The sequence below is a fragment of the Limulus polyphemus genome, unplaced genomic scaffold (genome assembly GCF_000517525.1).
Source record: "Limulus polyphemus unplaced genomic scaffold, Limulus_polyphemus-2.1.2 Scaffold6601, whole genome shotgun sequence".
In the NCBI taxonomy this organism is placed as follows: domain Eukaryota; kingdom Metazoa; phylum Arthropoda; class Merostomata; order Xiphosura; family Limulidae; genus Limulus; species Limulus polyphemus.
Window position 1 is genome coordinate 10,544 of NW_013672211.1, and position 13,403 is coordinate 23,946.

Here is a 13,403-nt window from a genome sequence, read left to right on the forward strand (position 1 = left end):
AAGCACAAAGCTACACAATGGGTTATCTGTGCTCTGCCCACCATGGGTATCGAAACCCGGATTCTAGCGTTGTAATCCGCAAACATTCCGCTGTGCCACTGGGGGGTCATAAACATGGATACAAAATTTGAATTTATATAAAATAGCTTATTTACAAAATATGCATAACACTTTTCCAAAGGCAAAGAAATTCTCTTAATAAAATGCCAAAACAGTTCACCATTTCTTGATTTCAGGCTAGAGCTTGGTAATTAGTGGCAGTTGGTGACTGATTAACTGTTGGCCATATTCTGCTTTCCTTCTAGTCAGCAGTTAAAAAAAAAAAAAGGGGAGCTTTGTGACCAGTGCTGCCAGGAAGCTATCTAGTTAGCAATTCAAATTTAATGATAGTGAAAGATAACCTTAGTAGTCTTACCATGAAAAACACAGGGCAAGCATATTAGGTGATAATGTTTTGATTACTTTGGTAGTTGGAGTAATGAAAAACTGGAAATACTAATTTTGATTAAACAATAGTTTATGTGATACTAACTGACATGATTGTTACTTATAAGAAATTGATTAAATTCCCCAGCTCTGTTTCAAGCATTTACAGTTTGTGTACATTTTTAAGTTGATAATTATGTATAAATTTCTTCCACACACTAAGAAACCTAAATGGTTACTCTCTAGTATGTGTATTCCCAGATCACTATTTACCACAAACTATGCAAGAATATGGTTTATCATCAGTGTGTATCCTTTGGTGAACAGAAAGATAACAAATTCTTCCAAATATTTTATCACACACTAAACAACTCTATGGTTTTTCTCCAGGATGTGTTCTCTGATGAGTTTTCAGTTTACTACTTCTTCCATATTCTTTGCTACACATTATACAACCCAGTGTGTATTCTCTCATGTCTTTTAAGTTCATTTTCACTCTTGAATGTTATATTACACACTAAACAATTGCACGGTTTTTCTCCAGTGTGCACCTTTTCATGTCTGTTAAGATTACTTTTACTTCTAAATTCTTTACTACAAACTGCACAACTGTATGGTTTCTCCCCAGTATGTACTCTATCATGTCTTTTAAGTTCATTTTCACTCTCGAATGTTTTATTGCACACTAAACAATTGTATGGTTTTTCTCCAGTGTGCACCTTTTCATGTCTGTTAAGATTACTTTTACTTCTAAATTCTTTACTACAAACAGCACAACTATATGGTTTTTCCCCAGTATGTACTCTTTCATGTTCTTTTAACTGAGTGTTGCTTCGGAATCCATTACCACACACCACACAACTGTACGGTTTTTCCCCAGTGTGTATTTTCTCATGTCTTTTAAGTTCATTTTCACTCTCGAATGTTTTATTACACACTAAACAATTGTACGGTTTTTCTCCAGTGTGCATCTTTTCATGTCTGTTAAGATTACTTTTATTCCTAAATTCTTTACTACAAACTGCACAACTGAATGGTTTCTCCCCAGTATGTACTTTCTCATGTTCTTTTAACTGACTATTGCTTCGGAATTCCTTACTACACACCACACAACTGTAAGGTTTCTCCCCAGTATGTACTCTCTCATGTTCTTTTAACTGACTATTGCTTCGGAATCCCTTACCACACACCACACAACTATACGGTTTCTCTCCAGTATGTACTCTTTCATGTTCTTTTAACTGAATATTGCTTCGAAATCCCTTACCACACACTAAACAACTGTATGGTTTCTCTCCAGTGTGTATTCTAACATGTTCTTGTAGCCAGGTATTTGTTACAAATCTTTTTCCACACACTAAACAACTATATGGTTTCTCTCCAGTGTGCACCTTCTCATGTGTGTTAAGCTGACTTTTACTCCTAAACTTTTTATCACACACCAAGCAACTGTATGGTTTCTCTCCAGTGTGCACCTTCTCATGTGTATTAAGTTGACATTTACTCCTAAATTTTTTATCACAAACTACACAAGTGTACGGTTTCTCACCAGTATGTACTCTCTCGTGCCTTTTTAATTGACTATTGATTTGAAATCCTTTATTACACACTACACATTTGTATGGTTTCTCTCCAGTGTGTATCCTTTCATGGCTGTTAAGATGACTTTTATTCCCAAATTTCTTGTCACAAACCACACAACCGTATGGTTTCTCTCCAGTATGTACTTTCTCATGTTTTTTTAACTGACTATTGCTGCGATATCCTTTATTACACAGCACACAAATGTATGGTTTCTCTCCAGTGTGTATCCTCACATGTTCTTTTAGACAGGTATTTGTAACAAATTTTCTTCCACACTTTAAACAACTGTGTGGTTTCTCTCCACTGTGCACCTTCTTATGTCTATTAAGTTGACTTTTACTCCTAAATCTTTTATCACACACCATACAAGTATATGGTTTTTCCCCAGTGTGTATCCTCCGATGTATTTTCAGTTGACTCCTGCTTCGATATTTTTTATTACATAAAATACAGCTGTATGGTTTGTCTCCAGTGTGCAACCTCACGTGTTCTTGTAGATAGGAATTCATTGCAAATGATTTTCCACAGACTAAACAGTTGTATGTTTTCTCTCCGGTGTGCACCTTCTCATGTCTGTTAAGTTGACTTTTACTCCTAAAATTCTTGTCACAAACTACACAAGTGTAAGGTTTCTCACCAGTATGTACTCTCTCGTGTATTTTTAACTGACTGTTGGTTTGATATCCTTTATTACACACCTCACAATTGTATGGTTTCTCTCCAGTGTGTATCCTCACATGTGCTTGTAGGTGAGTATTTGTTTCAAATTCTTTGCCACACACTACACAACTGTATGGCTTCTCCCCAGTGTGTATTCTCAGATGTATTTTTAAATTATTCTGTGTCACAAATTGTTTGCCACACACAATGCATTTGAGTGTTTTTTCTCCAGTGTGTATCCTTAAATGAATTTTTAGGTAACAATTTGTTAGAAACTGTTTGCCACACACTACACACCTGTGTTGTTTTTTCCCAGTGTGTGTCCTTACATTCAATTTTGGATGTTGACTTATTTCCAATTCTTTTTCACACACAATTTTACTGCATGATTTAGTTTCACTGTGGAAAATTTTGTGTGTTTTTCTGTTATTTTCCCACAACAGTGTTTCATCAAATAAATTAACAGTACTTGGATTTAAGGATTTGTCACTTTTTGACTTAAAAAAGAGAAATTTTTGTTTTATAGTATGATATCCAGTTAAGTGCTTTCCACAACTGTTGTTCAAGTATGACTTTGGATCTATAATGAAAAGATGAATTTAAAGAAATATGGTAATTAATAACAAAGCACATATATCGATTTAATAGATAAATCAAATTATAGTTGAACACTATAAACTCCAAAAAACACATTATAACCAATTTTGAAAATGTATATATACACCAGAAATCAAGGCAGCTCTAGATTGAATGGTACAGTTATCATGTCATAATCCTTATATGGTACAGTTATCAAGTCAATCCTTAAATGAAAATTTATTTTACAGAAATGTTTCTGTAGATTAGGTGACAGCTTGGATGATATATAATAGATTCTGACATAAACAAAGACTACAATATTTTAAGAAGTTTAGGATCATTACAGTAGTGGAAACATGAAGTTGACTTGGTAGAATAAGACAACAAAACACATCCAACAGGAGGTGAAATGTAAAGTTTAAGAAACACATAAAAGAAATATGTGTTCAGCGGCCCATTTTAAAACATATGTACAGAGTATATTTAAGAGATTAAGAAGTCTTATTTAATGACACATTCAATTCAGAGAGAGAAAAATGGCTTAGAAAAGTAAAATGTCATTAATAGACAGTGTTTATGCTAGTTTTTTATCCATGCATTCCTAACCACATGTAGCAAACACTTTGTGTATGGTATTCAATAAGGTGTGTTCAAACATCTAACAAACCTTTGTTTGAACAAAATAAATGGAATCTTGTAATTTTGCCAAGATAGCCACATTCCATCATACAAATGCTATTTTACGTAACGCTATTACTTGTACATTTATTGTACATTTTTAAGTTATTGCATGTTTTCAGATAATAAAAAGTCAACATGTATGTGATTTTTCACTAATTTCAACCTAAAGAAACTTGTACATATTGTTCATTGATTTAAAAAACATTATCAATATCTTGTTTTAAACCGAAAATAACTAACTTAGCTCACGACAATATAAAATACATGACTAATAAAATTTAAAGCTGACTCATATCAGGTTCACTTTGTAACTAGTACAACTACTGTTTTCTCATATTACATTAACAGTTTTTAACCAATTTTGAAAATATTATCTTATTTAATAATAGTGAAATATTCAAAGTTTAATTCATATACTGAACTGATTTTTCATTATTAATACTTAAGATTTTTTAAATTTTATTTCAACTTTGAATAAAATGTAAATATTGACCAGAGAAGTTTGGTTTGGTTTATTTTCTTTTTGATGATCAATGTAAACATTCTCAAAACTAAATTCAAAATAAGTGAATTATTATTTCTAGTCAAATTTAACTGTAAGTAAAATTAAAAAACAGATGCTAAAGTAAAAAATTAATAACAAGCAAAAGTGAACATTTTAACACAAACACAGCAGAAAAATATTCTTAATGCACTTAAAAGGGTATGTGTAGCCACAGAAAAAAACTATTCATTGTATCTTCATTTAAGTGTCAAATTATCTTCATAAACATGATATCTGGTAATATAATAGTATCTAAAATACTTAATAAAAAACAAACATGTTTAATTTGATCGACTGTCATTTTATCTTTAGTAACAATACAGTGTAAGCGTAAATCTTTAAATTTTTAATATTAGAAAGAAACATACAAAAATATTATGAATTTTCATTTTTTTCTGCCACATGAAATATCTGAGCTCCAGTTTCTCAACATCAGAATTTTCTAACTGCAATAATACATTTCCACAGTTTCCAAACAATTAGAAACACAAACTATGCACACTTATGAGAATGAATTTAAAATTTGAGCCTCTTGTCTTCTTGAGTTATTGAAGTATCAATAAATTTTTAAGAAACACCAAAGAAGTTTTAGATTTCAAGATTACATGCTAATAAATCTCACAGACTTGTCCAATAACCAACAGCAGGATCAGTTTCTCCTCCACATAAGTCTTATCACAGCTATTTGATTTTGGCACCCATACACTAACAGTCTGTCATAGTATGTGCACAAACATTGTCCAAACATCTAACATAATTTCTTCAATTATTTTTAGCTTACTAAGAAAGCTGGCAAATTATAGTACTTTGGAACATTTTATTCTATTGACTGATATAAATTTTGTGTTCTAAAAGGCATATTTGAAAGCAACATGTATTACTTTTTTGGACAACCAAACTTGTGAGACTCCATGAGGCTTATGGAAGAATATCTTCAATTGTTACTGGAGTGTAAATGACTTCTAATATGCAATAAGTACTAGAAGTCCTTATTTTTATAAACATATATTTTATATATTGTCAAAGACAGCTACACAGTAACAGAACCAACATCAGCAAGACCCACTGTTAATCAAGACTACACAGTAGATACTTGATTCTGACTAAAAGAATCAGGGTCAAGAACTTGAACAATAATATGAGTAGTTGTATAAAAAGTGAAATACTATTTTTCTAGTTTCTAAAAGTATCAGCAACAAACTCAAGTAAACAGTGTCAGCGCGATACAGCTTATGGCAGGAAAGCATAACTTACATACATACATACATACTGCTGATGCAAGACAGTAAGTGACACAGAAGATAGGAGAGTAGAGAACTAAGGGTAAGTTAATGCATGCTCTACGGTGTGTCAAGAACATTCTGAACTTTTGTCTACAGTACGAAAGCAACTCAACAAGAAAATGTTTTTTGTATTTTAGAGGTAAGACTGCCTGTTTTAAAATTAACTATTTCCTGACTTTTTTAAGTTTCACCTTTTTCATTCACAATTTTTACCTCACAACATTGGAGGAAGTGTTAGCACTACTAATATGAAGCTAAGGATGAAAATATGAATCAGACATTAAAATTATCTAGGTATTAGTTGTTTTTGTTTCACATTACAGTAAATTTCTAATCTTTCCGCATAGAAATCCAGGAAATTAACATAATGTGATTATAGATAATAGAATATTTGAATAATATGGGTTAACAGAAAGAACTTATCTAAAGTTTTTGCTTTATTAGTTTAACATGCTTCTATACATTAAATCTGTACATACTAAGGTATTAAATATGTTATCAAATATAGTTCACTTATTTTACAGCAGCACTACAAAGTTTTATTTTTTGCAAGTACATTTCCACTTTAAGCTACCTATCTTGTTTCTGTATTTTTTGAAAATCCCTATTCCCCCTTTTTAAATTAACAATTTTCAATAATTTTGTATTAAATAGATCTCAATTCTTCTAAACATTCAACCGTCCAATGTTTTTTATAATAATGTAAGAACAAATTAAAAAGGAATAATAGATCATAGAGGAACTCTTAATTTATCTGCTCTTATATATCTTCGTTAAACACAGTTATTATTTTGTAGCTAAATCCAATAACTGTCTAAGCAATTTATTAGGAAATCTATTTTAGTTTTCCTGATTATAAACCAGGTTAAAAAGAAAATCGAATGTTTAATCCAAAAGTATATTTGTGAATGATTATTCAATATCAAAACTAGCAATATAAACAGTTTTCAAAATTTACATTCCTTTTGAAAAATTGAAAACTGTATTAAATAGTAAGCTCATTAATCCTATGCACAGTTCTAACTGTAAAGCTAAACACAGTAGTGTTTATTATAATTCTGTGTGTGTGTGTTTTGTTATATCGAAGCCACATCGGTCTATCTGCTGTATCCACCGAGGGGAAATCGAACCCCTGATTTTAGTGTTGTAAATCTGACAACTTACCACTGTCCCAATTGGGGCAATATAATTCTGAATTTACTAAATGTATCTTCAAGAAATTTGTCAAACATAAAAGTGTGTTCTGCAAACAAAATCAGGTTTTCCAATAAACTATTTTCCTGAAGATGTGCCTGAGAATATATAAAGCCACTACTAACTGTAGCAAAATCATCAATGTACAAAAGTTGAAAAACATGAAATAATACTCTTTTCTTTTTGTTTGAATGCATTACTTATTATCAGATCTTCAATTCATATATCTTTATAATTTTAGCTCTTAACCTTTTTAACACATTTTCTTTAAAAATATTATGTTATTACTACACTTTATTACGAATAAGGTTTTATTACTCTTTTTAAAGGAAATAAATCGCAGATAAAGTATATATACTAACCTAGTTACAGTTTTTACATGCATTTTCAGCTTGTAGCAAGCTCTATCAAGGTTTTAATTCCTAAAGTTATAAGCTTTTAAATTATATTTGTTAGTGAAAAGTTACTAACTTTTATATTCTAATTACTTTTCTCAAAAATCTATACAAAATATATGTAAAAAACAAAAAATTAAGCAGTTACATCTAAGGTGAGGATTTTTTGAGCTTGCATTTCATGTTTCAGTAACCCTACTTTTCTCACTATAATGATTGTCCAAAAAATAATTCCTGTAGCTTTCAAATATATATTTTAGAACACAAAAATAAATCACGCACTAGAATAGAATGTCCCAAAACTATACAAATAAATTGGCTTTTAATTAAGTTGCAACTATCTTTAAAAATCCTGTTAGTTTTTCAGAGATAAATAACAATTATCACACACAAACACTCTAAGGTAAACGTTCTATGTACGTTTGCAAAAAGAAATGTCTGCAATAAGATTTTTATAAACATGCCCATCAGCTAAGGACACATGGTAAGATAAATACCTTGAAAGCTATATGGGAATGGAACGGACTTCTCTGGTGGATGGAAATTTAATTGATATCTCAACAAATTGAGAAGGTGGGAAATTTAAATTTTACATTCTTACATTTCATTATGTATACTTGTGTTTCTAATGCCTTGACACTTATATTATATATTATGGAAGATATAAAAACTGCAGAGGAGAATTTAGAAAGCAGATGCATCACATAACACAGATGAAAAGATTGAAGATTTTTATATCTTCTTTTGAAATTTGGAAATAAAACTCAATATGAAAATTTGGATCATAAAATATGTTTTGATACCAATTTTATTCACATACATTAATAGTAAAGTTTTTAAATTAATTTTCGAATGTAACTTTTGGAATTTTTTTATCATATACTTTTTTTGCCCCAACCATGTGCATAATGACCTCACAAGAAAACCTGTTAATTCATGATATGTGTAAATAGTCGAAACAGTCAGAATTACCAAATATTTTTTTATGTACTTTAAGCAACCCACGTAAAATGCTTGTGTGTGATCCTGTCAGTCTTAATAAAGTATATTCATAACTTTTAAATTAACTACAGTTTTGAAATTATTTTCCTATAGTTTCATAGGATCTTTCTCTGATTTCTTCCATTTAGTTTCATCTTTTACAATATCACAAAGAAATTTATTAATATAATATATTTTTGTTCAATAGTACAGTCCCTCTTCCTTTGTCTGGTTTTGTTATATCCATAATCCTGTTTAACTGACTGAGTACTTTTATTTCTTTCTGACTTATGTTAAGCAGTTTTATATTTTCATTATATTTGTAGAAAAATGTCAAAGCTATTCCTCACTTATGTTCTGATACTACTTGTTTTGTGAAACCTTAGAACCCAGAATTTGAGAACAAACTGAGTTAAGGTCATTGAGGCAGAGAAGTATAAAACAAATACTATTAGATTACTGTGATGAGCCAACAAATGACAACTATATTGATGTCAAGTTAATTCTGTTTTATAAACTATGCTATATAAACTGTACTTTATTAGAACTATACAACATAATTCAGTAATACCAGTTTTCTACTAGTATGCTTACAGTATGAAAATAAATTTGGAATATATGTACTTACCTGATAAATCTTCTAACTCAGAGTTAATTTGTTGAAACTCTTCTTTTGGTTCACTTTTTACACTCATAACATCATGTTGTGAACAATCAACAGTTTCATCATCACTCTCACTGAACTTGGAAATAATGTCATCCTTTGTTGAATCACCACTTTGTTCAGTTTTGACTTTGACAAGTGTGTTCTAGAACAAGAAAAAAAATCAATAATAACTAACCTGTCAATATAGAACACAAATACTACATATAAAACTTGATAAGTTGCCGCACAATTATTCCAGACGCGCTAAAGCCCAAATAACCAACTGGTAAAATTGCAAAGCGACTTAATGATTCGATAGGGTTGATGGTCTAAACCCCCCCCCCCCAAAAAAAAGTGGCGCACATCTGCACATTGCTTTGATATTGGTACACATGAAAAAATTTGTTCCATACATGGATTGAAAGAATTAGAGGGAACATTGGTTATAACTGGTATTTTTTTGGAATCATATCTGGTAAGACAACTATCAGACATGTTATTCATTAACTAAAGCTTTAAAAAGATATTCTTGTAACACAGACAACTATCATACAGGTTATTCAATAAATATAACCAATATAGTGTTTCATCATTCTAACTCTCAAATTCAATTGTTCAATATTTTCTCAGGGTACTTTTCCATAGGTTCAAGTTTTATTGAGACAAAATTCCTATATTTATTTTCATAATGAACTGGACCATAGTTGTTTAAGAATAATGATGTACTTACTAAGTGCTGTAACTGTTGTCACTCAAAAACAAAAGGTCAGGGGATATATATGTACACCAGTTATACATAGATACCATAGTATCTCATAAGCCCTGCCCCAAACTTTCCAAATTGTGTCTATGCCCTTGCTATCAGAGAGATAGAAAAGAAAGGTTAATAAAATATCGCAGTTGAAATTTTCATTCATTCTGCAGAGTTCACTATTGATATTTCTCACACTTAAAGTAACATAGAAAAAAAATCATAGAATTATAAAATGTACTTTAAACAGATGCCTCAATTAAAGCATATAGTTAAATTTTCTTGGTTTTATCATGAAGTTTAGACCTATCACTCTTCTACACCCTCTGATTAAGTCTCCTAACCTTATAACCAATCAGAAATGGGAACAAGACCAATACTTGATATGCAGAGACCAAAACCTGTTTAGACCTGTCACTCTTCTACACCCTCTGATTCAGTCTCCTAACCTTATAACCAATCAGAAATGGGAACAAGACCAATACTTGATATGCAGAGACCAAAACCTGTTTAGACCTGTCACCCTTCTACACCCTCTGATTCAGTCTCCTAACCTTATAACCAATCAGAAATGGGAACAAGACCAATACTTGATATGCAGAGACCAAAACCTGTTTAGACCTGTCACTCTTCTACACCCTCTGATTCAGTCTCCTAATCTTATAACTAATCAGAAATGGGATCAAGACCAATACTTGATATGCAAAGACCAAAACCTCTTCAAAAACCCTCAAGACCAAGACATGTCTTTCTAAAGACCAAATTTAAAAAAGCATGATCCTGTCAGATTTACAACTGTATTGTCTACTTTTTGACATACAAACAATAATTGTCTGCTATTAACCAATTAAGGCATCTGTGATTAAAACTAATGTTGAAATATAGCTTTTTGCTGTTATAAGTGTATTTGTAAGCCAACATATAACGTTATACAGTTCCTAATGAATAGTTCATTTCAAAGAAGTTATTTATTTCAATATAAACATACAAAAGAATAATTTAAAAATCTTTAAGTTTTCTTTATTTTGCTTGAGTTCCATTCAGTCCACTTACAAAAACACACCACAAAAAGGTACAAGGTTTTGCAGTATCCCTGTATATTGTATCTGGTATGTTCTCTACACTAACAGGAAGTCTTGTAAAATCAGTAATGTAGGGTAACAAAACGTTGATAACCATGGTGAATGTCATACTGTACATGTTTGTGGTTTGCATACTCTGACCATGCACATAGTATTAATTCCAATTTATCAGAAGATCAACTATGTGAGTAGACTGAAAAAGGGTTATAACTACTCTAAAAATATATTTGAAAAAAAGAGTAATCAACAGATTATCTTAATCAAATGAAATTTGTATGAAGTTCACATGTGCTCATACCCTAACTGCAACTACAAAAAAATACCACTAGCATCCACAGGTTTCAGTGGATGCACTTGCACTACTGTTGCTAAAAAACAATTGAAACTGTATTTTTTATTCTCATTACATAGTGCGAGTCACCATTACTTTTATCCTTCCAAGAAAATTCCCTCACTGACTAATATTTCAGTGTCAAATTTGAAACATTTTCTCACAAGTATAAATAAAAATAATAGGCACACTGCATTTTCAAATAATACTTTAAAGGTCAATCAGTAACAACAGTTAACTTTATATCACAAAGTCTAAACATCCAGATCAAATACTTTATATTCTTGAACATGTTGCTTAACTGGTGTGTTCTTTATGTAACTGATTCATTTGTGTTATACAACAGTGATGAATGACTTCATGTAATGTTCCTCCACATTTGGAGAACTGCACACATTTATTTATGTACATATCCAACTCCTGCACAAAATACTTTATAACTGTCTTTGGTTATACAATGTAAGCTACATTTCAATAACTATGACACGCTAACGTGCTGCCAAGAACCAAAAAACTCAACACAGGTTTCTTTTCAGGATTCAAGAAACAAATAATCACTACCAGAAATCAAATTTTTCTGCCAACCTTCTAGTAAGTCAGGATTAACATTCATGCTGTTACTACATTATATAGCAATGAGCACTATGATGAAACATGACTAACTCACTGCATGTGGAGTAGAGCTAGTAAGTAGTGGTATTTACTAATCAATTAATTGATGGTCTTATAAAGTAATTACATTTCTTTAGTCAATCAGCACATTGTTCCTTATACAATGGTATGTACAAGACAAAAAAACGTTGGTGGTGATATTGCCAGCCAGTTACCTTGCCTCTATTCAGTAGTTCAACATTAATGACAGCAGCAAATAGTCTTAGTAGCTTTGCCGTAGGGTAAGCAAGTTTACTGACAATGGTAATTGAACTCGAGACCCTCGAATTAACAAAGCTCTACAAACTTGAAGTGAAAACAACAACAACTTATAAGGCTATATTTAGGAAGCACAGATAGCCTATTATGTAGCTTTGAGTTTAACATCAAACAAATATTCTGTTTAGTCTAAATGTATAATCCTTTACTAATAACCTAAAATAGTTTACATGTTTGGAAAAACATAACTAAGAATACATTATAATTCAGCAGACTAACTGCAGGTCTGTCATTATTATTTAAAGGGTAGGTATCAAAAGTAGAATGGGGGTTTGGGGGTCCTCTGCCAGCATGGGTCAAAGGAGCAGTGCCACCTGTGAGGGGTTCAAAGGACAAATCGCCCCCACCCCAACTGAAATTAAATTTTAAGCATCATAGGACAGCTAAGTCTTCTTTATGGAGCAATACTGCAGTTAAGAAATTTATTTCAAAATTAATTCATATCGTTATTTCCTATATTTCTCACACATATGATAGTTATAACAAATGATTGCAAAAAAAAAACTAAGTCCCCCTACAGTCATGAACTCATTACATCATCCCCCTGAACCCCTCTCAAGTGTTAGACAAGGCAGAAAAATTTTAAAAATAGAGCAAGCTTAGCCTAATTTCATTGACTGTGAAGAAATTTTACTTGCTCTATGAAGGATAGAATATTTAAAACAAATCAATTAGATTGGGGACTATACACTCACACTTTTTTTTTCTACTTTTGTAGAATGTCCATTCATAGTACCATGCGAGTGGTCAGTCGTAGAAAACCTGAATTTTTTGAAATTTAAGGAAAAATCTAGATATACAAGTATATGGGAATCATCTTTCTTTACTATTATATAAGGACTTACTGTATTTTAACTTTATATTAGAGCATTCAGGTAAGGAAAAATCAGAAATTCTGTTCATAATTTTACATACGTTCAATCACAGGTGTATCACAAATGAAATTTTAATAGCCTGTTACTGAATGCAGATAGAGATTAGTATTTTGATAATTTACTTACCAAAAAACCCTGTATGTCATCTTTAAGCTTCTTTTTATATTTTTTAAATTCTATCTTAGTAAAACTTGCACAGCCTGCACACACACACACACAAAAATTGTTTAAAACCCATTCCACAATCAAGAATAACTGTATCATTATAGGAGATAAATGAATTGATCAATATTCAATTTGTTGACCAGAAGGGAGTGTGTTAAAGATAGCATGCAGAAAATTGATACTAATTCTGATTTATGTTATAAAAAAAAAAAAAAAAAAAAATATATATATATATATATATATATATATATATATATATATATATATATAGTAGTACGTACGTACGTACGTACGTA

The 13,403-nt window shown here is 31.0% G+C and overlaps 1 protein-coding gene across 4 annotated transcripts in view; it reads right to left on the minus strand.

Moving 5' to 3' along the window:
• Positions 1-282: 282 nt before the first annotated feature.
• Positions 283-13,403, minus strand: part of LOC106473899 (zinc finger protein 585A-like) — a 24,749-nt gene continuing 11,628 nt past the window's right edge. For all 4 annotated transcript variants that reach the window (XM_022402292.1, XM_022402293.1, XM_022402290.1 and 1 more), the window contains 2 exons: positions 8,956-9,136; positions 283-3,250 (listed from right to left, as the gene is read on the minus strand). In XM_022402292.1, the coding sequence (XP_022258000.1) occupies positions 867-3,250; positions 8,956-9,136 (2,565 nt within the window). In that variant the 3' untranslated portion in view covers positions 283-866. The remainder of the gene's footprint in view (positions 3,251-8,955; positions 9,137-13,403) is intronic.